The following is a 22467-nucleotide window of genomic DNA, read 5'->3' as shown; positions in this document are numbered from 1 at the left end:
GAAAGAAAAGACCGTGATTTAAATGCACTGCTTAACATTAATATATTTAAAAATGTATTTTATATTACACAGAACAATCAATAATTATTCTTTATACATATGTTTTATTATGTAACATATTTCTACAGAAAGTTTGGTCAGGGCCTTCAAACCTTGGGCGTAGACCTTAGAGGCTTGAAAAACCCGCCCAGCAGTATTAAATCAAAAACAATAGTCATGAAGATCGAAACTAGATTGCTCAACTGAGGCGAGACATCTGTTCAAAAACACCCTGTTAGTTTTTTTTTAATTATTATTAATTAAGGTATGAAAAAGTGGAATCGTTACCATTATAAAAAAAAAGTAGAAAATAAACCAAACCTTACTTACTTAGGCATTATCTAGGAGTGTTTGCACCCTCGAACACTGTCCAGTTCAAATAAGAAAATTTACTCTTGAAGACATAACCAAACCCTTACTGTAAAACAAATTAATTTCTAAGGTAGGACACTCTCAACCTTCAGCCAGGATTATTCCCGTTGTGATTGCCGCCCTAAATAACCTACGAGACATCGCGTTTTTCGTCATCAGTTTGAGCCGTTGAACGACTGCAAGTCTTGCGATTTCAGCTCAATTGTTGCGTGTTAAAGAGTAGTGAAGATCGGATTACAGTTGTTTCGTTACTAATGCAAAAAAGGTGCGGTTACAATAGTTTCTTCTTCTAAAGGATTACAATATAGATCATCGTAAAAAAGGTCCTAATACCCTGCCTTGTTTCGCTCCTACAAAGGATTCGTTTAAAGCTACAAAAATCAGTGATACACACACCCACGCACGCACACACATATTTACACAGTAATTGAAACGAAAGCAGAGTATTTTTCTCAAAAATATCCCCTATATCAGCTAGTCTTTAGCGCCGCTTTCAGTCGGCGGCTAGCAGTAACCTAAAATTTAACTATCACAATGTAAAAAAGGATTAAAATTAAATCGTACTGGCGAATAGGACGATCGTTGGTTTGACGGGAAATTGACAATATTAAATGTAAAGCATTCCAATGATTCAAATTTGTACCGTTAGGTTCATTATTTATTATATTACACAAATGCGTATGACCCCAGTTTTTTTTCAAATGCCCCGAAAAGGGAGTTAAAAGGAAACTGTGCACACTAAGTTAATTACTCGCTGCGGCCAACCAAAAGCTGTTAAAAAATCATTTCCGTAAAAATATAGTCTTTTCTTTGATAAAATATGTACACATAGTTGCTACGCTTGGAGACCCGAGGGCTTAGTGCACGAGCGCGATTTAAAGCATCCAATATCAATATGACAAGGCGATTAAAGCTGTGCATACTTGTCATGCTAATCGTCCGATAATATCACAGATAATACTAAAGAACATTGTCGCTAAACCGAAACGATACAAATCGAACAAGCTTCGTGGCGGAGCGAGTTCTTGATTGGCCGCAGCCGTGACTTAGAAACTTCGAGAACAATACCCTCTTCTTCGCTAAAAATTAATCATCACAATCGTTTTAGTAGTCAGCCTCGAAAGAGTCGTACAGTACAGTCTAATAGGCCGAACGAATAATAATGAAAATCACACTTTTACTATGTTAAAGTATCATACAGACATAGAATACACGAAATGCGGGAAATCAGAGATGAGACTAAAGACACGCCCTCTAAACCTACTTAAACGTAGTCAAACTTAAGAACTAAAAGGACGACGATAGAAGAAAAGGCATTTATGCAATGGAGAAAGTTGAACGGAGAAAACGCGTCTCCTTTATGGTGAATTAGCTTCCAGACCTTTTCTATCGACCATCTACAAGTAATCCTTAAAATACAAAAACCCCATTAGGCGAACCGGACAACAGTGGGGCGGGAGGACAGGAGGGAGGTGCAAGGCTGTCCCCGCCCACAGTTGGGGGAAGTCCTCGCGCCTCCTTCCGCCCCCACAGAGATCATCAGCCCTGCCCCATGTATAGATTGCAACGCCTCCTACACCCTGAGGACGTTCTTGTGGTAATTCCTGTTGGTCATGTTCCTGTAGAAGTGGGGCGCCATGGGATAGGGCGGTCCGTCGCAGCGGGGGTACATAGGCCTATGGTGGGGATGGCTGAATGTGTTGAAGTTCATCTGCAAAGATCAAACGTGAAGAAAAGCTGGTTTCGGGGAGCGGTAGACCAGAAGAAGACCGATGCGACAAAAAATGTAATTTAGGCAATTTAAATCAAAAAACTACTTTTGAAAAAATTGTCATTTACCTATGAAGTCTCGTCGCTAACTCTATACGTAACTCTTAAAATTAATGTCCAATTTGTGTGCGAGTCTTGTGTCAGAAAAGTGTGGCACACTAAAAAAGACATAACGGGATCAAATGGCGCCCAACATAGGCAGTTTTTTAACCATGCAAAAAAATGGGGAACCTCTACAGAACTTCTCATCGCACTACACAAATCAGCCTACAAACAACGTATAATTGACGTACCTCTCGTTGCGATTGCCTATTCGATCTACCACCCCCATTGCCGACAAAGCCGCCTTGGTTGGTTCGGAACTTCCCCACCGGCGAACCGTAGTCGAAACCGTTCCCTTGGTAGGCCCCCGACGGCGGGGACCGCGCCATCGAATTGGTGCGCGGGGCGTGGCCTTGTCGCCGGCCTTTCATCGACTGGCGTTCGGGGATGGGCACCCCGTGGGTCGGGATCGGCGACTGCAAAGGACTACGCGGCGTTGAGGCGGGGCTGAGGGCCCGCGGCGATGACGACGTGGAGGGCGGGTTCGATGAGGAGGAAGTCGTAGACGACGCATCCGATTGGGGAAAAGATGCTAGGGTACAGTACGAACCTTCAGATTCGCCAAGTCTACAAGAAAACGGAGATGAAAATGTAGCGGGTTAATGAAGAGGTACACGGATGAGGCCCGGCTATAAAATATCTCCGGGCGCTGGTTTCCTGTATTTTACCTAACGCTGCAGATCAAGCTTACAATTTTAGTGCACTAAAGCCATCTATACAGCACTATGTCTGCCAAAAAGCCTTTCTAGCGCCCTTTCAAAGCTACAAAGCCCACTATTTGACCCAAGTTGGCATCAGAGTCTTCACTTGACGCCATGCCGCTAACACCCGAATCTCCCATTGAAAATTGCAAATGGCAACACCGCATGGTTCTCGCGTTTTCATCAGTCACCAGCGCAATCGAAGATTGCGTGGTGACGGTGGCCATCGGCAATGTGCCACGCTGCCGCGCTTCAAAAACGCGCATTAGATGTAGGGAGTTTCCCCGATTTGCATTCTCGATTCCTTAATTTATCTTTTATTTAATCAAAGCATTGTTGTTTATTGAATCTGTAAAATATGCACAAACGTTCAGGCCTGCTATCCAAACAGCGATCTGATGCGAGAAAAACAATATCGACGTAAGCCAAATTTTTGCGCAGTTAGATTAATTTCATTAGAGTGAAAAACAGCGCCAATTAACGTGAAAACAACAATGCTAAGGCTTTAGACACGGCGCTTTATACGTGGCGAGTTCAAGGTTGGACACCACTGCCCTCATGTGTTCAAACGGAACGGCATGGGAGGGCCACCATATACGGGTTTGTTTATTAGTAAAATTTACTCATATATACATATATATGTCGTTGCGTCTGTTAGTCGATTAAACTGAATTAAGCATGTGTTCTCGATTACTTTCAAGCCCAGTGGCTGTCGGACCCGTTCTGCGGCATGTGGAATGGTAATGCCATACATGCACGCCTTGCTGACGGCGACCCATTAACACTAACCATTATTTTTATCCTACGTAAAAGCGATAATGAACACTACGTTCTACTACATACGAAACAATCTGAAATGAATTCAATAAACACACCACATTTCCTTATCTCTGGTACCGTCATTGTTATTGAAATTTCCAATGTGTGACACACCGAACAGGCCAATTATTAATGGCATTTCCAAGCAACAATGGAAAGGGCAAGGGAGGGAAAAAAACGCATAATAACCGACATTCGGTAACATTTCATGCGGCAGCATGTGGGTGTGACATTAAATTTCTCTTTGAAAGTACCACCAGCTGTATGTACACGATGTTATTTACCATCAGCCGTCGCCTTGTACGTAGCGGATTTATGCGATATATATACCGAGAAGCGATTGGAAAATGCAGCTTTAACACAAACGTTACGTGTAACCTCTCCGAGGCCCGCTTTTTAACCCACTGAGTTCGCAATTAAGCGAATTTACTGTTCAAGTATGCTGTTTAATAAAGCGTTATTGTTATTCGCGTTCACTACAGAAGATATGGTTTGTTGCTGTTAAATAGATGATCGATCACATGCTCCTTGTTGCAATAGTAAAAAAAACTTGATTATTGATACAGGGAAATACGTATTGCAAAATTCTAATTAAGTTTTAAAGACATGAAAAATTTCATTCACAAATTTGTCAAAAGGGTCGTCCTTCACTTATCACATCTTTTAACACAAAGAGAGATATAATTGATTGGGAGGCTTACAGGAACGCCTCTGATCTGCAACTTAAATTTCAAAGTTCTTAATTCCATAAACTGATGACTAACACACTCATGTTGCACGTTCAACACGCGCAAAATCTCCATTTAAAACTAACTCCACACCTAGAGCATCGCCCGTATCAATGCGCAATTTTCTCTCGAAGTTTAACAGCACCATTGCAACCCTCCTTAAAGCTCCCCAGTTAACACCAAACTTGTCGGCCCCGAAATCAACTCTATTTTAAACGTCCTGGGCCTCATCGCGTGAACAGAAGGATGGTTGGGGCTAGGGTTTACCTATAGCACACTTCGCTAGGGTCCACCCATACGGTCAGCTCAGTGGGAAGTCTCAGGTCCTTGTAGCGGAGCCCGCACTTGACGGCCGCCATTTCCAGGGTGAAGTCCACAGGACTGAGGCAGTTCACACGAATGCAGCGGTAACCCTGGCCCTTGCTGGGCAAGTCTGGGAACCAATGCTTCTCAAACCTAAAAATCAGAAAAATACCCATTAAGGGTGAGTTCCGAATGGCATACAAGGCGAAACTAAATAAATGAGATTGCGGGATGTTAATATTGATGACATACAGGTTTTTTGATTGCATAAGCTTGCGCTTTGACGGGTGCGCAAATAGAAAAATCCATTGGGGTCGCATCGGAAGAACTAGGTGGCCGACTAAGAAAAAAAAGAGCACCTCAATGACTTTTCAGGAATGAAGAGCGAATGTACAAGATCCGAATTTAAAAAAACTATAAAAAAAAACATCTCGCATATTGTTTACGTGCACTCGCATACCAACTTAATAAGTTACACAATAATTTCCAATTTTCTGCTGATTTAATGTCCCATTCAAGAACCTCCTTATCTTTTGCCTATTTTTACTCAACTGATTACTCTATACACGTGCTGAGCCATCGTACAATACGCTAAATTGGCATCTTTGAAGACCTAAAGCAATATCTAAATCAGCCTCGAATTGGCCAATTTCGGGCTCCTTGGTCGGCCAAGGTTGGAGGACGTCGACGTCGTAGGTTTTACGAAACCAACAAAAAAACGCTGGTTTTACGCAAGTCTCTCTCTACTCCGAACGCAACCACCCGTATTAAATCTGTTTCGAAATCGCGTTGTCTATTATATTAAATTATTATGGCCGAGAGTGATCTGAACGGTTCATTACGAGGAAGCAATTGATTTGCAGGAAATGCTGGCTGAGTAATAACGTAAAAACCTCGATTTGTAACGGGTTTGCCTTCGAGTTAACTGCGGAAAAGTCAGGCAGTAGTGTGCAGATGTTGGCACGCAAATCCCCCTTAAAAAGAGAGGCAGCCCACAAGTTCCAAGGGCCCTGTGAACGTCCTGTTGCTAAATGGTAAAAAAAAAATTCTACGAAGTAGCAACTTTCCTCTCCAGGTGGTTAATTAAATAGAAACCAAATGTATCAGTTTGTCAAACAGACACAGTTATCAAACAAATAGAAAGCTCGGCTTAACGGTTTTCAACCTCTCTTATGGCAAAGATTCAGAAATCGGGCACGACCTTCGAACCAAGTACTGCAAACCTTTAAAAGTTTGCACGCTATCTAAAACCGTGACGTCAGTAAAAACGCAAATTAATTAACAGTACTTTTTGTAAGAAATTTCACAAAAATTGCCCCAGCAAATTAGCCGATAATTTGCTTAATCAAATAGAAAATGTTCTTATAGTGGTGCCATTCGATGGCGTCCTCGCCCACCCGACCAGACAACCCTTGATTTTCACATATTTAATTATATACAACATACAAGTTGTGCAACTTGTGCGTAAGTGAAACGAGGCAAGCTTTAAGTCAACAACTCAGCAACATATACGAAAAACATTTACACGGTCCTCTGCCTGCGGTCTCATAAGGTAGCCTTTTCAAAACTCAGACCTTAAACCACTACATTTTTGCGTTTTGGGTTACTTATAAGCTAAACTGCAATTTCAACCTGCCCACCCCATGGAGGAATTAATAATGAGAATTTAAGAAGCTGATCAATGCATGTGAGAAACTCTACATTAGATTGGACGCACTGTGAAGTCCGCGTGTCATCGAACTAGGCTCTTGAATGAACGAGAAGGGGGACCTTTTGGCCAGTTTACGTGATTAAAATATCGAATAGTGATGTTACCTATTGATTTACCTCGAATTTTTTAATTGCTCGTTGTATGAGGACAAACGAGGAATATTTTATTGCTTCAAATGCCGAATAATTACATGGTAATTTCTTTAATTACAAAGAAAATATTAGACGTCGGTTTTTACTCTAAAAGGTCACGCTGCGGAGGTGTTTTTCCTGTAGTTTGCAGAGTTGTTGACTTGAAACTCACCAAAACACGCCCAAGCTAAGCATATGCAGGAAATCGTAAAAAGATTATTCATGACTTCAAACAGTTCTGATTTAGTTGTTAGGCAACATCAAAACAGAACTTTACTATCGAACGCACAACAATATCGTTAAAAAATAAACAAATATTTCTTAAACCGTTCAAAATCTTCATATTTGGTACTATTTTTTCACATGAATAAAAAATACCGAAGAAAAGAGAACCCGGTCAAGCGACTCAAAAGCGTAATTTGGGTCTGTGAGGGGCCAATACCAAATTTCACAAAAATCGCGCGATCCAATCAGGCAGAACATTTTCCTGCATTAAAGCAACCATGTCAGGACCTTTTACTGGCAACATCGCAGAAACACATTAATAGTAAACAGAGTCTGGCCCTGTCGGCACACCTTTTCGCAGTTTATCCGAAATGTTAGTGGTGCCTGTAGCGTTCTAGATTTCGAGCAAAACCCCAGTGACTTGTTACGATGAGGTTCAAAGAAAAAATGTTCTGAATTCAGGAAAAAAATCCTACACGTTACAGGGACGAAACCGCACCCTTAACAGGCGGTTTTGTGGCGGATACGAGGGAACGGCGCTCGCTCGGTTGACAACCGACGCGAGATTTCAGATTAATTAGTGTCAAGCGGCATTAAATCGACCGTACGAGCATTACAATGGCGTTTTCCCCTTTTAGAAAACGGTTCGAATAATGAAACGGTCTCGGGCAAAGTGTGCCAGCGGCACGAAAAAGTGTATCAGAAGATCGCGTGCATTAATTACGCATTGTTCTTGCCGCTCCGAACAGTAACAACAACGTCAGGCGCATTGTTTCGGAAAGAACGACGCTCGCGAAGTTCCAGAAATAAAGGCGAATGCGCTCAGTCAATGGAGCCTTTCCGGCAAAATTCGCCAACCTTTTTGCGTGACTTAAGCGCTCTTAACAAGGCAAAGTTGCACGCATTGCACTGCTGCATGAACCGAGCTATAAATACCAGCGAGATAGTCCTATCAGTCTCTCTTGGATGACCTCCCCTGCGCTTCCTCCGAGAGGTCGCCTTATCCCATTACACTACTCGGCTCTCGACGGAAAAAATCTAATTAATTGTCCCATTATCGGACCGAAAGAATAGCGTTCCATTCACCATCAAGGCTAACCTGGGAGTTTTTTAACCTTTCATGCTTCGAATGCTAAATCCTCACGCTTCGTAATTAAATTCAATAAAACTAACCGATGGTTGTGGGCGTTGCTGCTCCGCTTAGACGAATGCGCTGTTTTCACGTTATTTAACCTTTATGAGTTCCGGGAAAGCAGACTGCGAAGTGTCAGTTTTTACGTCCCTGTGGTAAAACAACCCCTTTCTTGCCTAGGAATGGAAGCAACCATTTCATTGCGCATGCGCTAAAAATTGCAACCCCCCCACAGATTTGACAGACGTTTTTCTTGTCTGCAAGAAATTGTTATTAAATGCCGAATTTTGTAAAATTTATTGGCGAATGCGTCTGTGACGCTGTTAACTCTAGTTCAATGCCTTTGATGCGACTTTTCGGGAGAACTTGAGGTCTTTTAGATGACCAAGATATCTGTGACGTAAAATAGCCACAATGGAAGTAGAACAAATTTTGCATAAATCTTTTATTTTAAGCACCGATGAAGATATACTAATATAGATCAAATTTTTGAAAAGACGAATTGAAATTTTGATTAAAAAATATCGACTCCATTATGCACTGAATTAGTCATCCAATCACAGTTTCGCCCGCTAAACACATGACTTCAAATTGGGCTACAATTGGTTGACCTTAAATTGACAGTTCTGATTATATTTTATACGCAGAGTCGTAATCAAAAATTTGAATTTAATCATAAGCACCTACCAAGTATACTCTGAATAATTATTAAGGGGCACAACGGAACTACAGATATTTTGTTCACCGAGAACGAGAGGTAATACTTAAAAACAAATTTTTATCCAGACGCGGGGAATTGTCGCAAATTGCCATTATGTAGTAGCGTGTGGTAATTCCGGGTACTTGGCGGTATCGTTGTATATGCAACAGTTTGTAAATCTCTGCAATTATTGTGTTATGTGACATACTCGAATTTCGGCTTTAAACGTTGCCAAATGCTCGTACGTATTGCGTAAGATGAATTAACTGAATAGAAAAGAAGCCGTTTGCGAATATTGTAGTTTTATTACTCGCTTCATTTATATTCATGGGGCCTACTTCTGCGTCAACAATAAAAATGTTGAAAACAATCTAAGAAATTCAACGACGTGCATACCCCCCAGGAGCAGAAGTAAATATAAGAAATCAATTACTGTGGCTGGGGGAAAAAATGTTGCATAAGTCATTATGCCTACTTCTGCACAAACTCTAAAAGTACGTAAGTGAAAATCTGTCCAACAATTTAGATTACTACAATTTGTCAAAATGGGAAAAAATCTAAAATTCGAATAAACACATCATTTCATTTAATTACAAGCATGTGCAAATGCCCTCTAGAAGAGTAAAAGATTTAACGGCCCTTCAAAAATCCTTTAATGAAACATCCTTTGGGGACCACACTGTTCCATCAGAATTTCAATAAAAAAAACTAAAACATATTCAGGACAATGTTTTTGCATCTTTTGTGCAGGTAAAAATGCAAATATTGCAATTGCAATTTGGTGGAATTAACCATAAATGAAAGAAGTTAACAATAATAATAAAAAGGAATATACAAATTTTGATGAGGACCAAGTGGCATGTGTCAATGGTGAATTTCTGAGTAAAGCTGACAGTGCTGAGGAAGAGAATGAGGCTAAAAAGAGAAATGAAAATTGGGAATAATTGATTAAAAATTGTCTGACAAGTCCAAACATATCTAGAACTCAGTAATTCTTCTTATATAATGGTCACATTACTTGCCAACACCTCTTATAGTACCTGATAATACCCCCCATAACCTTGTTGACAGTGCTCAAAATTACCATCGTAATGCTTGCAGTATCTGACAATACCTAGGAAAGTAGTTTAGTATACTAATAAATATACAAGAAATAAGGAGCAAGAGAATACTCTTCACTAGGTATGACTTAGGATCTGTAAGACAATAGCAATGACTACAGGTGAGAACATCACTGTCCACCAAAATTGCATTTGACAAATGTTATTCAGTAATTCCACATGGTGGGGTAGACAATGATGACTCTCCTGCAAGCCGAAAACTCAGAAATCAAGGCAAATTCAAAAAGATACTTGGGGATTCTCTGCAGAGATTTAAGTGTGAGGATTATCACATTATGCATTTGTTTTGATAATGTCCTTGGTACCACTGAAAGATTTCAAACCCACCGCTGTCTCGCTGTGGCCATCAATAAAAATATAGTTGAACACTGACCTTTCAATGAGAAGATCCGTGAGGTGTTTCTCAAAGTTACTCAACTGCTCCCGCGGCACCTTTTCACTCTTCTCCAGGAAGCAGGCAAAGAACTTGACCGCCGCAAATACTTCTTCCTTCATAATAATTCCTTTCAAATGAACTGTACTAATTAATTATTATCGGTCGTTGTCTTCGTATCCACATCTGTACGCGTTTTTCACTGGCCCTGCTGCTGCTGGTGTCGAAAAACTCTGAAAAAAAAATGCACTTTTACAATCTGTCGGATGCAGGGGCCTGATCTAATAAAAGCCTTTAACAGCCAGTTCGGAAGATGAAAAGTATTTTCATCTACGATTTTGGCTGCTTGAAAGTGATGGTGTTCCATGATGCTCAGCAGCATTGGGATGGTGCCAGGAGTGACTGAAGGCTTAAATTTAAATTAATAAATAACACACTTAATCATTCCCCTGGGCTGCTTCCTTGAACTAGTGTTTGTGGATAAATAGAACACACAATGGGCCAATTTGGGAGAAATTAACAGTTCTGCTATAGTAAATCTTCAGAGTTGGCTTATAAAACTGAGCCTGAACATGAACATTCTTTAATAACCTCTGATTTTGACCAATTGCTCAGGGAAGCATTATAGAGATGTAAAGATGTGTGGAAAAATGCACAGTGCATTGTCACAGTCAGAGTAAAGAACCATATGGGAATGCAAAAAGATTATTTATTTCCCATGGTACAGGTCATTTACCATGATACACATCTTGGTAGATCATAACTTATATTAAAAGGTATAAGGAGGTGAATTTAGAGGGATTGATGCTTTCTATTTGATTTTCTGCTGAGTATTGTGGGAAGTCACAGAGATAAAATTGAAGATTTGTAGACCCTTGAAGCAATTAATTACTGCAAAGCAGCCTTGCAAACACTCTGTTAACAAACGAAAACACAGCGAGTTCAAATGAACGCTGCACAGCAGCCTGAAAGCCAGCGTTAAGGCCATAATTAAGGTCGTAGTGTTTGCAGCTTTTCAAAGCGTTCCTAAACAAAGAACGATGCGTGCTAGGCAGCACGTCCTCTCTTTCAATTTAACCCTACAAATCCAGCTTTATCCACACGTAAAACGCCGAATAAAAACATTAATATTAAGTTGCGCTATTTGCTTGAACACCAACGGATATACTGGAAAATCAACACGTGAACCACGTAAGACAGACAAAGGCAAATGTCGCAACCGCACTCGAAAGTGTCCCATATTTGCGCCGATTTCACCACTGTGATGGCCCTCTAGTGGAGTTATTGGGGTTGGAAACTTACCTCGAAACGTTCGGAATCCGTGGGAATCCTTAAGAGTAAAAGAAAATTAAGAAAAACTGAAAGAAAGTCAAAAGAAACGAGGCACACACTCCAGAAAATAACAATGACGCACGCACACTAGCCGCAAACACAAACTGGACAATCATCTGACAGGTCGAGCGAGTGACGGATGGAAGATGGCCCTGCGCGTGCGCTGTGCAAAATCCACCTTCCAGGGGGCTTACCAATAATTAAAAATAAGACGATATAAACGGAAATACGGCAACGATGATTATAGACACAAGCCCAGTGTACATTTAAAATGTATTTCTAGAGACTGAAATTGGTTGCTGCTAAACAATAAACTACTAGTTTAATCTTTTGAAAATTTATAGTCTGTAAAATTATTGCTAAATAATATGAGAAAAAGGTTCCTTTATAAAGTCTCCTTTCGTCAAAGGTATCAGCACTATTGATTAAAATGCATCATTGTCAGACCTACTTTCCAGGTTTGTTAGACAACTTTTCAATATTGTTAGGTTTTTAGTTAATTAGTTGTCTATGTCATAATTTTTTTATCAAGAAATTCAAAATTCATCTTAAATTTTGTAAATTTTTTAAGAAAATCCTCACATTTTTTACCGATTTATAACAGAAAAGTTATTCCCTCGTAATTTGTTTAATATAAATAACAGAAATATGGTATTTCAGCTAGTTTCTAACTTTAAAAATTGGTCATTCGTTTAAGCATATTTAGAGATTTGCAGGCTTTTTTAAACGCTATTATTATTACAGTTTTTCTGTACTTTGCTATCCTATTTTTACTGCAAATGTTATGAAATTGCAAGCAGAATGAATCTCCTTGTTAATGTAAGAGTTAGGCCACAGTTAACCTTGAGTGTGCCTAAAAATACCCACAAAACTATTGATTCTCCCCAGGAAGGCAGGAGGGCCCAAAGGTAGGTTCACTCCTATTCTTGTGTAAACCTTGCGCCTTATCTACTTTATTGTACTATACAAGAAAAACCTTGTTCTTGAACCATCTTTTCGTCAAAGCAATAATCAGTGAAAGCAAACCATCATTTTGTAGATGGTAGGATGGGGCTCCACTCATCAAAAACTCAACCAAACTGATTTCATGCTGGCAGGTGGGGCCTCGGGCTTCATAACCCGAGCCCTATGTCAACCTCTGGATGTTTTAAAAATTAGGTTTCAATTGCAAATTGAACCTATATCTTACCAGGTTCATAAAGCAAAATATAGGTAGAAGAAAAGTTATCTGAACATAATTGTTCATCTATTCAAATACCTCATAGGTCAATCATTCAGGCCAGCAATTTAATATTTAAAGAAGAGGGTGTAAAAGCCTTTTGGAAGGGTCATATTCCTGCTCAATGGCTCTCAATTAGCTATGGAATGGCTCAATTTTGGAGCTATGAGGTGTTGGTTAGAAAAGCTAATGCTTATGAGTATTCTGCAAGTTGGACCCCATTTGTGAATTTTACTTGTGGGTCTATTGCAGGTAGGTGCAGGTTTGTGTTGGTAAATTTTTGCAGGAAATGTGTTATTTCAGGTAGTTTTGCCACACTAATTTCATTTCCTTTTGATGTGGTTAGAACTAGGTTTGTGGCTCAGAGTGAACACCAAAAAGTCTATCCCAATATGCTTTTTGCAATTAAAAATATTTGCGAAAATGAAGGCCCTGTTGTCTTGTTCCGAGGCTTATGGCCTACAATTCTACAAATAGGCCCTCATGCTGGGGCCCAGTTCATGTGTTATCGTCTGTTTGATAATTTATATAAGCGCCTATTAAAGATTGAGAACTCAAGTTTATCAAGCAGTTTGTTTGCAGGTAGCTTAGCAGGGCTCTGTGCCAAAACGTTTATCTATCCCTTCGATTTAGTGAAAAAGCGCCTGCAAATTCAAGGTTTTCAACATGCCAGAGCGCATTTTGGAGAGCATTTCACCTGCCATGGGCTGATTGACTGCCTTAGAAAAGTGTATCATTTAGAAGGCCCTAAGGGCTTCTTTAAAGGCTTGTCTCCAAGCTTAATTAAGGCAGTGTGTGCTACAGCGTTGCATTTTAGTAGCTATGAGATGGCTTGCAATTTCTTAATTTATCTCAAGGGGCTATGAGATGAGAAGAGCTTTGGCGGTTTAAAGACGAAATTTATTTATTTAAATTATTATTTTTCTGATTATGCAACGATCTAGATGAATAATGTGGTATTGCATGTTCAGTTGTTATTATTGTTGGATAGTAAAGATGTAAACAAAAATAAATGTTGTTTTTATGTTGATGTGAAAGAAGAGGTGGTAAAAGTATCAAATAGTGCTTTCTAGTTTTAAACCCAGCGGCCATATTGTATACTTTTCATTGATTCTACTCCAGAACGGGAATCGAAAACGCTGTTATTTTTAAAATGCATTCTTTGGTTATAGATGGCGCTGATGATTTCATTGCAAATTCCTGTGACATTCATTTCCTATTGGCGTTCTGTGGGCTGCATAGATTACTCTACGTTTATTTTTAATTATTCCATGTTTGTTGTTAATAAAAACATTAACATTTTTTCGAGTTTACCGATTAATATTTTAAAATAAACGTCGGACAGATTTACAGTTGTTGCTCTTACACCAATATGTGTCTTAAAGAGGAGATTTCGTAGGAAATTTGCCTAGAATTCATAGTTATTGGGGCCCCAGGTCGTTGCGAGAAATATCCACCCGTCCACTATCGAACTTGATTAAATAAACAAATTGAGGCTTGTCTGGCCGTGATTGTTCAAAAACCCAGCGATCCCCAGCCCATTGGCAGCGTGCAGAGGACGGAAAATTTGTAATTGGCCCGAATTTCCCGCGCCAATTCTCTGGTCGTTCGTCGATAAGTCCACGGAACATCGAGCGGAGCGTGCTCGACAGGGAGTGGTAACGGCCGCCATCTTCGGCCAATCGGTATTTCGTGCAACCACCAATACGGAGTGTCTTCCATTGGTCTACGATTTGTCTGAATTTCTCGACCAATCATTGGGAAAGTGCACTGTAAATTATCCAATGTAAGTTCACAAATTATCACGATATTTCTTGGTCATGTGGATTCCAAATTTCGAATGGATGTTTGGTGCTTTTGTGTACAACACACATGTCTGAGGACAGTGAACTGTATGGCCATGGACGTGGCGTACAACACCGATTAACAAAGGACACAGAACCATGGATTATACATCCTTCTTCTACATAGATAATAGATTACACTCCTCTCTCTCAAAAACCAAAAATCTACTGCTATTCCAGCCTCGCAGCTCCCCCAAGAAATGGAGCAAATCACTACCGCAGATGGGCAGGTAGTAATGGGGGTGACTCCGCAGCAAGTCCAGGTGATGCAAATGAACACAGGTCAGGTCATCCAAGGCGCCAATGGACAGCAAATAGTTGTCCATGCTGTGCCTTCAGGAGGGCAGATTCAAGTGGCTTCCCCCACTGGAGCCCAAGGCCTTCAGCAGATCCAAGTGGTGCCCGTCAGCAGTCTGCAACAGGGCCAAGTGCTGGTCCAATCTCCCCAGCAGATAGTCCAGACAATGGACGGCCAAACCTTCATATACCAACCAAGCACCCTGATTGAGGGGGGCAATCTGCAGCAGGCTTCCACTGCAGGTTAGTTTTGATGTTTTATTTAGGAAAGCAAAAACCATTTTCTTTATCTAGTGTTGAACATCAATGGCAACTTGGTACAAATTGCTAATGCTCAACCTGCAACAGCACAGCCAATAGCTCAGAGTTCCAGTCCACAGTCCACGGTAGTACAGCAGGCCCCGACAGGATTGGCAGTGCAAAATGGAAATTTGGTGATGGTAAGGAGTCCTGAGGTACGCATATTATGATAAATAAAAGATTGACTCAAGGCTTCACATCATTATTGGTTTTTTCAGATGGTCCCAGGCACAAGTGGAACCCAGTTTCAAAGAGTACAGATTCCAGGACAAGAATTCCTAGAGGAGGAACCTCTGTATGTAAATGCAAAACAGTACAAAAGGATTTTGAAGAGGAGGCAGGCTCGGGCCAAATTAGAGGCCGAAGGCAAAATTCCCAAAGAGAGACCTGTAAGTTAACTAAAAATTTTTCTAATATCATGTTGACGTCGTCTCTATTTCCTAGAAATATCTCCATGAATCCCGGCATCGACACGCAATGAATCGTATTCGTGGAGAGGGCGGCAGGTTCCATTCAGGCTCGGTTAAGAAACGAAAGTATGCATCTTTTGATTGTGTCCACATTGTGGATCTATCTTCGCCTTTCTTCAGTAAAATTTCCTAAATTGTAGGGAGGAGATGGCACGGCAGCGGCAGCAGCAGGCTCAAACGCAACAGGTGCAAGTACAAGTCCAGCAGCAGCAGCCACAACAACAAATAGAACAGATTAGTGTGTCTTACGCCAACATTTCCATGAACACCCCTATTATTTTAGAGGTAAATTGCTTCTGCGGAATTCAGTGTTATTCAGATGATTATTAATTTGTCGTTTCCAGAGCCTGCCAGACATGATAAAGCCCGACCCACTCAGCATAGACACCAAAAAAGAAATTACCTTTTAGACTGCAAACCTTTAAGTGTTTTTGTTGCTTAATTTATAGTTTATCCTGTACATAATTAAGTATTGTAGCAAGTTTAAGTTATGACAATGGATGTAATTGTAAGATATTTATCAAATTTGACGTCAAAGAACACTACTAATTTTATTAATATAACAATGTATTGATTTGGTACTTGAATTGTTCAATTTAGTGTGTATATTTGAACTGGTTTGTTTTTAAATAAAACCATTGGAACTAGTTTTATTTATAAGAGTCAACTCGATAAAATCGTCCTATGCGCCTCTGGTTTTTTCGATAACATGCATGGAGCTGATGTTTGAGACTGAAATTTACACAAAATTTGATGATAATGCAACAACAGTAGAAACTATAATGTAGACTAATGCAACACTGATTTTTGATAGATTTATTTTAAAATGGTCCCCAAAAGGTAACGATCCTTTAACCCAAATACAGGCAATACATAACAGACAAAAAATTAAAAAAATTATAATATGAATAAACGAATACATCTATGCTTCAGTGGTACAAAAAAAGGGCCTATGATCTACTCTTACTTTCTGTTAAAAAAGTCTGGCTAAGCCGCTACAGACAACCGAATAAATCTGAACTAAAATTAATTTGTGTAGGGACTCTCGTGCTACCCCGTCAAAAGTAAAGGTAGCAACTGCGCCGACAGGTCCGTAGGGATCCACTATGTCATATGGCCTTATCCCGTGCGCCTATGTCGCAACTCTTCGATTTGTTGAGGGCCTCTGTGTCGATCCTCAACAATCGTACATCTTATCGGTAAGGATGAACCGTCATCATAATTATTTACATACAAAAGGAGATATTTGTATTATTGAAAACATGCTTAGATCTAGGTAATAATAATGCGGAATGAAATTTTTATTATCGAAGTGTGCCCGCAATCAAACGAAACCACACTCAAATGCAATAACTAACGTTCGAATCTTAATTATAAAATATATCACTTAAACCAAAACACACCGCATCTGTTAATCAATTAGATAAAAAAAAAAACGCGCGGAGGAACCGCAGAAACAAGAAATAAATAGAGCGAAACACGTAAAGAAACTCTATATAACAACAAATATATGAAAAATAGTAGGGAAAAAAGCGTCTAGGACTAGCGTGGTTACTTGCATTTTATAGTTGATTGAAAACAGTTTGTAGAAGAATATTATAATCTCATTTAGGGCGGCAAGTAGAAGCTTCAAATTGGAAGACACGTGATTGTTTCGAACGGAGGTCTATGCGAGCAGAAAAGGCCCTTAAGGCATTGCTGTTTTGATTCCGAAATGAACCGACGAAAAACTGTGATAGAATTAATACCACTGACACGCCCCTTAAACTAGTACCATTTCTATGGAATGTACAGGCACTATTTACATCCCTAAGCTAAGTAAGTATAAAAATAACACTAACCCTAAACGTTTTTACGGCAGCAGCATTGACGCCATAATTTTCGAGACGAATACGCTTCGTTAGGAAATTTGGGCTGCAAAACACTGCTGCCGGCGTTACAATCCAGCGCACACGAGGCATTAACATCAGGTTAGTTTACCCTTAATATTACCGTTACAAAACTATCGAGCATTCAACACAAAATGAAGTTTATTTTCATAGAATGGTGAATGCTAATTTGACATTTTTATATTAAGGTGAATGCGCAGGCTTCCGACACTTTCGCCAAAGTATCAATAATTAATTTCTGTTTTGCTAAACGCTCTTTATCCATAGCTCTACACAAGTAGCAGACAAAGACACATTTTTTTTGCTCAAAAACATACTTGGCAACGAGGCAAAATCACCGACAAACGTAATTTTTACTGCAGTGAAAGGTGGTCTTGCCACACAGCCCACGAGATCTGACACCGAGCCACACTGAGGTCCAATTTACAATCACATTAGGCGCAAGGCCCCTCCGGGCTCAGTCCTAGAATTAGCTAAATTTTTTGATTAGTCCCTGCGCGCTTTCTTCTTGCTCTTCTTCATAGGCTTTGCCTCAGTCCAAGTGTCTGCAAATGAAAAACAAGTAATAAGTAAAAAAAAAAATGTAAGTAGAAAAAAATGAATACTTACCACCTAACTCATCGAAAATAGCCCCAATAGGTGGGGCTGGCTCACTCTTTAGCGGTTCAGCAACTACATTGGGAGGAGGATTGGCTCCCTCCACCTGTTTCTGAGGAGGCTCTGCTACAGGTTCAGACTTTAGCATCTTTGCTGACTTTGTCTTCTTAGGTTTCTCCTTCTTTTCTTCAACTACTGGGATTGGCTCTGCAACAGTTGCCACTTTCTCTACTGCAGGTTCTTCAGCCACCTTGTACACGGGAAATTAAAATACTTATAAACTTCTAAACATTAAGTCATACCTCTTCTACTACCGTTGGCTTCTCCTCTACTTTCTCATTGGATAATGGTACCTCAAGTGGTATTTTAGCCTTCTTCTCTTTTTTGATAGAGGCCCCTTCTACCTTCTTCTTTTTGTCAGCTTTTGAAGGGACAGTCTCCCAATTGCCATCATCAAAGTCTGCAGGTTTCTCAACTGAAGTCTAAACATATATGAAAATGTCTACAATTATTAATAACATTGAGAGATAATGTACCTTCTTATTGGATTTCTTCTTATCAGTAGCTTCCACTACTTTTTTGGAAGCATCAGTCTTCTTAACATCTTTGACAAGAGGTTCAACTTTCTTGTCTTTCTTCCCTGGCTCTGGAGACTTTTTTGCTTCCTTTGTGGGTGATTTTTCTGCCTTTGGCAACCCAGTAGAGACGTGTCCATTTAAGGCTGGTTTCTACACAAAACAACAAATTCTAGGACAAGCATTTCCTTCAAACATATGGTTGACATTTTGAGTGCCTTCATTTCATATCCCTCACCAAAAATCAAGAAATTATGGCAATACTTAAAAGGAACCTCTGAAATCCCACCTTTTCTTTGAGCTTCTTCTTTTTCGCTCCTGATTTTCGGTCATCCAGATTACCCAGCTTGAATCTAGGCTGCTGAGCTGGACGTATGGCGTATGTAAACAGCCCCACAATCAGTACAATCACAACTCCCACTGGCACCACCGTCAAAAACGGAGCCTGCACCAGTTCGCTGATGAGCTCCATGATTTTACTGCGACTTTTCCCACGAATTTCAACCGCAAACTGCCACGAGATATTTCTAGTTTCCACTAAAACTTAAAACGTTTCCCTTTGTGAAGTGTTTTTTGTGTCTGGATTTTTTGATGACGCGGCCTAGCGCATTCGACGTCGTGCATGAAATTGGCATCCTAAAAGTGACATTAAGTATAGCATTGATATAGTAAAAACAGGCATTGGAATAGTGACAACACCGCAAATTGGACTATGAGAAAGCAGTAGTGTTAAAATCACTAAATGTAACACTTTCCTTCAAATATTATGCAACTTAAAGATTTTTAAAGTAAATGCACTACCAAAGTGGCGAAAAAAAACGAAAATGCTGTTTTCGTGTTAAAAAAAGATTTCATATCGATATTTTGAAAGTTCTAATCAATTTTAAACTTTCTGTGAAATCCCAAATACTTAAAATAAATTGGCGGACCGCTCAATTTTTTTCCCATTTATCGATTCAACGATCATTGGCCGAATCATTTAATCGTTTTACTTCTCCGAGTTACTCGGATCATATATCTATCTTTGCATGCGTTTCACAGTGATATTTTTTGTCCAGGAACCGTCCACACCAAGAGTACTTCCCACATTTTAAAGGACTAAAATCTTCTCTGATCAAGTTCTATTGAAACGTTTATATTTATCACCTGTTCAAATATCGCAAAATCGTCGCTTTTTAACTACAATCTATTATATCATACTACAATTCGCAAAAATTTATACTACAAATAACAAAAACCCAAAGGTCAGCTATTTCCGTCTAAACTTCCTTACCGGCCATCAATAGCGCCAATGCTATATTGCGAATTCACCAATAATTTTTCATACAATGAGCTCTGATTAGCGGAAAATCATTGAAACAAAAAAACTATTTTATTAACGGTCAATTGACGAAAGAAGGCCGTTGGATGATCTAGTACGATTTATTCGTCAATTGCAGTTGAAGCGGTCAGAGGCAAACATGAGCATTTTGAGCGAAGCTTGGCTGCAGGTGGTCGCCACGGCGGTCGGTAAGATTTATTAAACCAAATAATTGCGCGTCAAGCGATTAATTACCATTAATTGAAAAGAATTGTCTTCGCTAATTCTCAGCACGTGCTCTTGTTAATCACTTATTCAAGGTACTCTCATGGCCACGTCCAATGGTATGTCTTACGGTTGGACTTCCCCAATGGTGCCCTATTTCACAGGGAACTCCACTCACATCCTCATATCACACCAACAAGCAGAGCTTCTTGAAACCCTATATTTGTATGGAGCAGCCGCAGGCCTACCCACCTCCATCTTAGCAGTGAATCGATATGGGAGAAAATCTTCCATGATCATTTCCTCCCTCATGGGGTGCATTGGCTGGATCATGATCCTTTGCACCTACAATCTCTATGTTATTTATGTGGCTCGTTTCATGGCTGGAGTTGCTGGAAACATGGTGTTCATTGGGGCCCCTATGTACATTGCTGAGATCGCCGAACCACGAATCAGAGGCTCCCTGTCTGCCTCCATCTACACCATGCAACTTCTAGGCTTTGTCATTGTCTACTCTGCAGGTTCACTACTTCCCTTCTATGTAGTACCTACAATAGGGATTATTCTCACTACCACTGAGGTATTTTTAATCCATTTAAAATCTCTATAATAAATTAATTTAAATTCCAGGTAGTATTCTTCCCATTCATGCCAGAATCCCCCTATTTCTACATATACACCAACAAGTTCAATGAGGCTACCAAATCTTTGACCAGGCTGCGCTCCAAAAAGTCCAACATAGACAAAGAAATTGATGAGATTAAATTGGCCATTGAGAGGCAAAAAAGTGAGAAAGGAAGGCTACAGGACATGATCCTCATCCGAAGCAACCGTTATGCTCTCCTAGTTATGTTTTTGTTGAACACTTCAGAGCACTGTGTGGGCATTAGTGTTATTTTGATGAACCTACATTTGATCCTTAAAACCGCCGATTCAGCCTTTATGAGCTCATCAATGGCTGGGATCCTATTCTCAGTCATAATGCTCTTATCAGCCACCATAGCTTCAGTTTTCATGGACAAATTCGGACGCAAATCTCTTCTTATCACTTCAGGGCTTTTAACAGGAATTGCATTAACTATAATGACTATTTATTTTCAATTTAAATTTTCAGGCTATGATGTTAAGTCAATTAGCTGGATCCCAATAGTCTGTGTTATGTCTTATGCAGCAACTTTTAAACTTGGCTTGGGCATCGTCCCTATAGTGGTCACAGCTGAAATTTTCTCTGCTAAAGTCAAGGCATTAGGCATGACCATTGCCGATCTTTTCTATGTCTTTCCAGCCATTGCTTCTATCAGTATTTACACCACTTTAGTGGACAATTATGGAATCCATGTACCTTTCTATGTATTCAGTATATCTAGTTTTGTGGCGGTAGGCCTCATTTATTGGTTAGTGCCTGAAACTAAGGGCAAAACCTTGGAAGAAATCCAGTTGATGCTGAAAGGGCACCACAAAACGGATATGGACGAACGGCAGGATCAAAATGCATTGAAGAATCTTATTATTACTTAAATCATATTGTTCCTAAGTGATGAAGAGTGTAATAGAAATAAAATTGAAATATTTTAAAAGTATTTTTTAAGCTTTGGAAAGGAGTATTTTGGTATAAACTGGTTAGAATCTCTTTAAACCAAAGGATTCTTTGTACATTATTACATAATATGCTTAAGAAAAACTGGTAGAAGCAGAGCTCCTCAAGGGTTGCAACCTGTAGGGGATTTACTGCCTTATGAACAATTCTTCAGATGTGCACACAGTTTACTACTCATTATCGATTATTTTATCAAGTTAATTTACAATTAAAATATCGTTTTTGTGAAAAGTTACAAGAAAATATGTAAAAGAATGCACATTAAAAAATATAATCAACCCCCAATTTTTATTTGCAATTTGTTGTTAATGTCAATATTTATCAAAATTGACAATGACACATAGCCATGATGTAAGCCAACGACATGGAAACGTCGGAGATAGATCATGTTTGGCCATTTATATTATATTTACATTTTAGGTGTAATAATTTTAAATTTATAAATCAGAGTTACATTGCGAATTATTCTTTAAAGTTGAACCTGAATTTAGCATTTATTCGAACAAAAAAAGTCGTCAACTATTACTCTTTAAATTAAAAAAGAAATATGCAAGGTGTTTTAGATTATTCTAGTCATACTGTTGTTACAGACGTT

The 22467-nt window shown here is 39.6% G+C and overlaps 5 protein-coding genes and 1 long non-coding RNA gene across 10 annotated transcripts; 4 read left to right on the top strand and 2 right to left on the bottom strand.

Annotated features, from left to right (window-relative positions):
• Positions 1-17: 17 nt before the first annotated feature.
• Positions 18-11688, bottom strand: LOC136339474 (maternal B9.15 protein-like). 2 transcript variants are annotated; one of them, XR_010732143.1, is made up of 6 exons: positions 11530-11688; positions 10228-10460; positions 4799-4987; positions 2475-2850; positions 2251-2339; positions 1984-2122 (listed from the first exon to the last, which is right to left on the bottom strand). XR_010732143.1 is itself a non-coding variant. In XM_066282776.1 (5 exons), the coding sequence occupies exons 2-5, from the start codon at positions 10347-10349 to the stop codon at positions 1985-1987; spliced, it is 825 nt and encodes a 274-aa protein (XP_066138873.1). In that variant the 5' UTR covers positions 10350-10460; positions 11530-11688; the 3' UTR covers positions 18-1984. The 2 variants fall into 2 exon arrangements, 1 of the variants encoding a protein (XP_066138873.1); XM_066282776.1 differs by lacking the exon at positions 2251-2339 and having other exon boundaries at positions 18-2122.
• On the top strand, positions 10929-21873 carry LOC136339484 (uncharacterized). The gene is made up of 2 exons (XR_010732145.1): positions 10929-11057; positions 21829-21873. It is a non-coding gene; the product is annotated as an uncharacterized lncRNA (long non-coding RNA).
• On the top strand, positions 12077-14057 carry Tpc1 (Thiamine pyrophosphate carrier protein 1). 3 transcript variants are annotated; one of them, XM_066282771.1, is made up of 4 exons: positions 12077-12467; positions 12599-12771; positions 12825-13034; positions 13086-13791. In XM_066282771.1, the coding sequence occupies exons 2-4, from the start codon at positions 12599-12601 to the stop codon at positions 13642-13644; spliced, it is 942 nt and encodes a 313-aa protein (XP_066138868.1). In that variant the 5' UTR covers positions 12077-12467; the 3' UTR covers positions 13645-13791. The 3 variants fall into 3 exon arrangements, with proteins under 3 accessions (XP_066138868.1, XP_066138869.1, XP_066138870.1); XM_066282773.1 differs by lacking the exon at positions 13086-13791 and adding an exon at positions 13951-14057 and having other exon boundaries at positions 12097-12467; positions 12825-13030; XM_066282772.1 differs by lacking the exon at positions 12599-12771.
• Nf-YA (nuclear factor Y-box A) lies at positions 14432-16337 on the top strand. Of its 2 annotated transcripts, XM_066282766.1 has the most exons (7): positions 14432-14564; positions 14803-15162; positions 15214-15374; positions 15438-15608; positions 15664-15755; positions 15830-15974; positions 16034-16337. In XM_066282766.1, exons 2-7 carry the CDS (start codon positions 14823-14825, stop codon positions 16097-16099), a joined length of 975 nt encoding a protein of 324 aa, XP_066138863.1. In that variant the 5' UTR covers positions 14432-14564; positions 14803-14822; the 3' UTR covers positions 16100-16337. The 2 variants fall into 2 exon arrangements, with proteins under 2 accessions (XP_066138863.1, XP_066138864.1); XM_066282767.1 differs by lacking the exon at positions 14432-14564 and having other exon boundaries at positions 14571-15162.
• LOC136339473 (uncharacterized) lies at positions 16491-19361 on the bottom strand. The gene is made up of 5 exons (XM_066282775.1): positions 19040-19361; positions 18712-18903; positions 18478-18657; positions 18188-18425; positions 16491-18123 (listed from the first exon to the last, which is right to left on the bottom strand). The coding sequence occupies exons 1-5, from the start codon at positions 19220-19222 to the stop codon at positions 18065-18067; spliced, it is 852 nt and encodes a 283-aa protein (XP_066138872.1). The 5' UTR covers positions 19223-19361; the 3' UTR covers positions 16491-18064.
• Positions 19705-21873, top strand: LOC136339464 (facilitated trehalose transporter Tret1-like). Its single transcript, XM_066282757.1, has 3 exons — positions 19705-20259; positions 20371-20855; positions 20906-21873. The coding sequence occupies exons 1-3, from the start codon at positions 20211-20213 to the stop codon at positions 21791-21793; spliced, it is 1422 nt and encodes a 473-aa protein (XP_066138854.1). The 5' UTR covers positions 19705-20210; the 3' UTR covers positions 21794-21873.
• Positions 21874-22467: the final 594 nt, after the last annotated feature.

This window comes from Euwallacea fornicatus, chromosome 5 (genome assembly GCF_040115645.1).
Source record: "Euwallacea fornicatus isolate EFF26 chromosome 5, ASM4011564v1, whole genome shotgun sequence".
Lineage (NCBI taxonomy): Eukaryota > Metazoa > Arthropoda > Insecta > Coleoptera > Curculionidae > Euwallacea > Euwallacea fornicatus.
This window is presented reverse-complemented; position numbering and strand designations above follow the sequence as displayed.

Bases quoted from the DNA above. Each gene is read 5' to 3' on its own strand.
- LOC136339474 (XM_066282776.1), bottom strand. From the start codon at position 10,349: ATGAAGGAAGAAGTATTTGCGGCGGTCAAGTTCTTTGCCTGCTTCCTG. The intron at 2,851-4,798 runs GTAAACCCTAGC...GTTTTCTTGTAG, and splicing joins CCTAGCGAAGTGTGCTATAG to ACTTGGCGAATCTGAAGGTT. The intron at 2,123-2,474 runs GTACGTCAATTA...TGATCTTTGCAG, and splicing joins ATAGGCAATCGCAACGAGAG to ATGAACTTCAACACATTCAG.
- Tpc1 (XM_066282771.1), top strand. From the start codon at position 12,599: ATGGTAGGATGGGGCTCCACTCATCAAAAACTCAACCAAACTGATTTC. The intron at 12,772-12,824 runs GTAGAAGAAAAG...AATACCTCATAG, and splicing joins GTTCATAAAGCAAAATATAG to GTCAATCATTCAGGCCAGCA. The intron at 13,035-13,085 runs GTGCAGGTTTGT...TATTTCAGGTAG, and splicing joins TGTGGGTCTATTGCAGGTAG to TTTTGCCACACTAATTTCAT.
- Nf-YA (XM_066282766.1), top strand. From the start codon at position 14,823: ATGGAGCAAATCACTACCGCAGATGGGCAGGTAGTAATGGGGGTGACT. The intron at 15,375-15,437 runs GTACGCATATTA...TGGTTTTTTCAG, and splicing joins TGATGGTAAGGAGTCCTGAG to ATGGTCCCAGGCACAAGTGG. The intron at 15,756-15,829 runs GTATGCATCTTT...CCTAAATTGTAG, and splicing joins GGCTCGGTTAAGAAACGAAA to GGAGGAGATGGCACGGCAGC.
- LOC136339473 (XM_066282775.1), bottom strand. From the start codon at position 19,222: ATGGAGCTCATCAGCGAACTGGTGCAGGCTCCGTTTTTGACGGTGGTG. The intron at 18,904-19,039 runs GTGGGATTTCAG...TGTTTTGTGTAG, and splicing joins AGAAGAAGCTCAAAGAAAAG to AAACCAGCCTTAAATGGACA. The intron at 18,658-18,711 runs GTACATTATCTC...ATATATGTTTAG, and splicing joins AGAAGAAATCCAATAAGAAG to ACTTCAGTTGAGAAACCTGC.
- LOC136339464 (XM_066282757.1), top strand. From the start codon at position 20,211: ATGAGCATTTTGAGCGAAGCTTGGCTGCAGGTGGTCGCCACGGCGGTC. The intron at 20,260-20,370 runs GTAAGATTTATT...CACTTATTCAAG, and splicing joins GGTGGTCGCCACGGCGGTCG to GTACTCTCATGGCCACGTCC. The intron at 20,856-20,905 runs GTATTTTTAATC...TTTAAATTCCAG, and splicing joins TTATTCTCACTACCACTGAG to GTAGTATTCTTCCCATTCAT.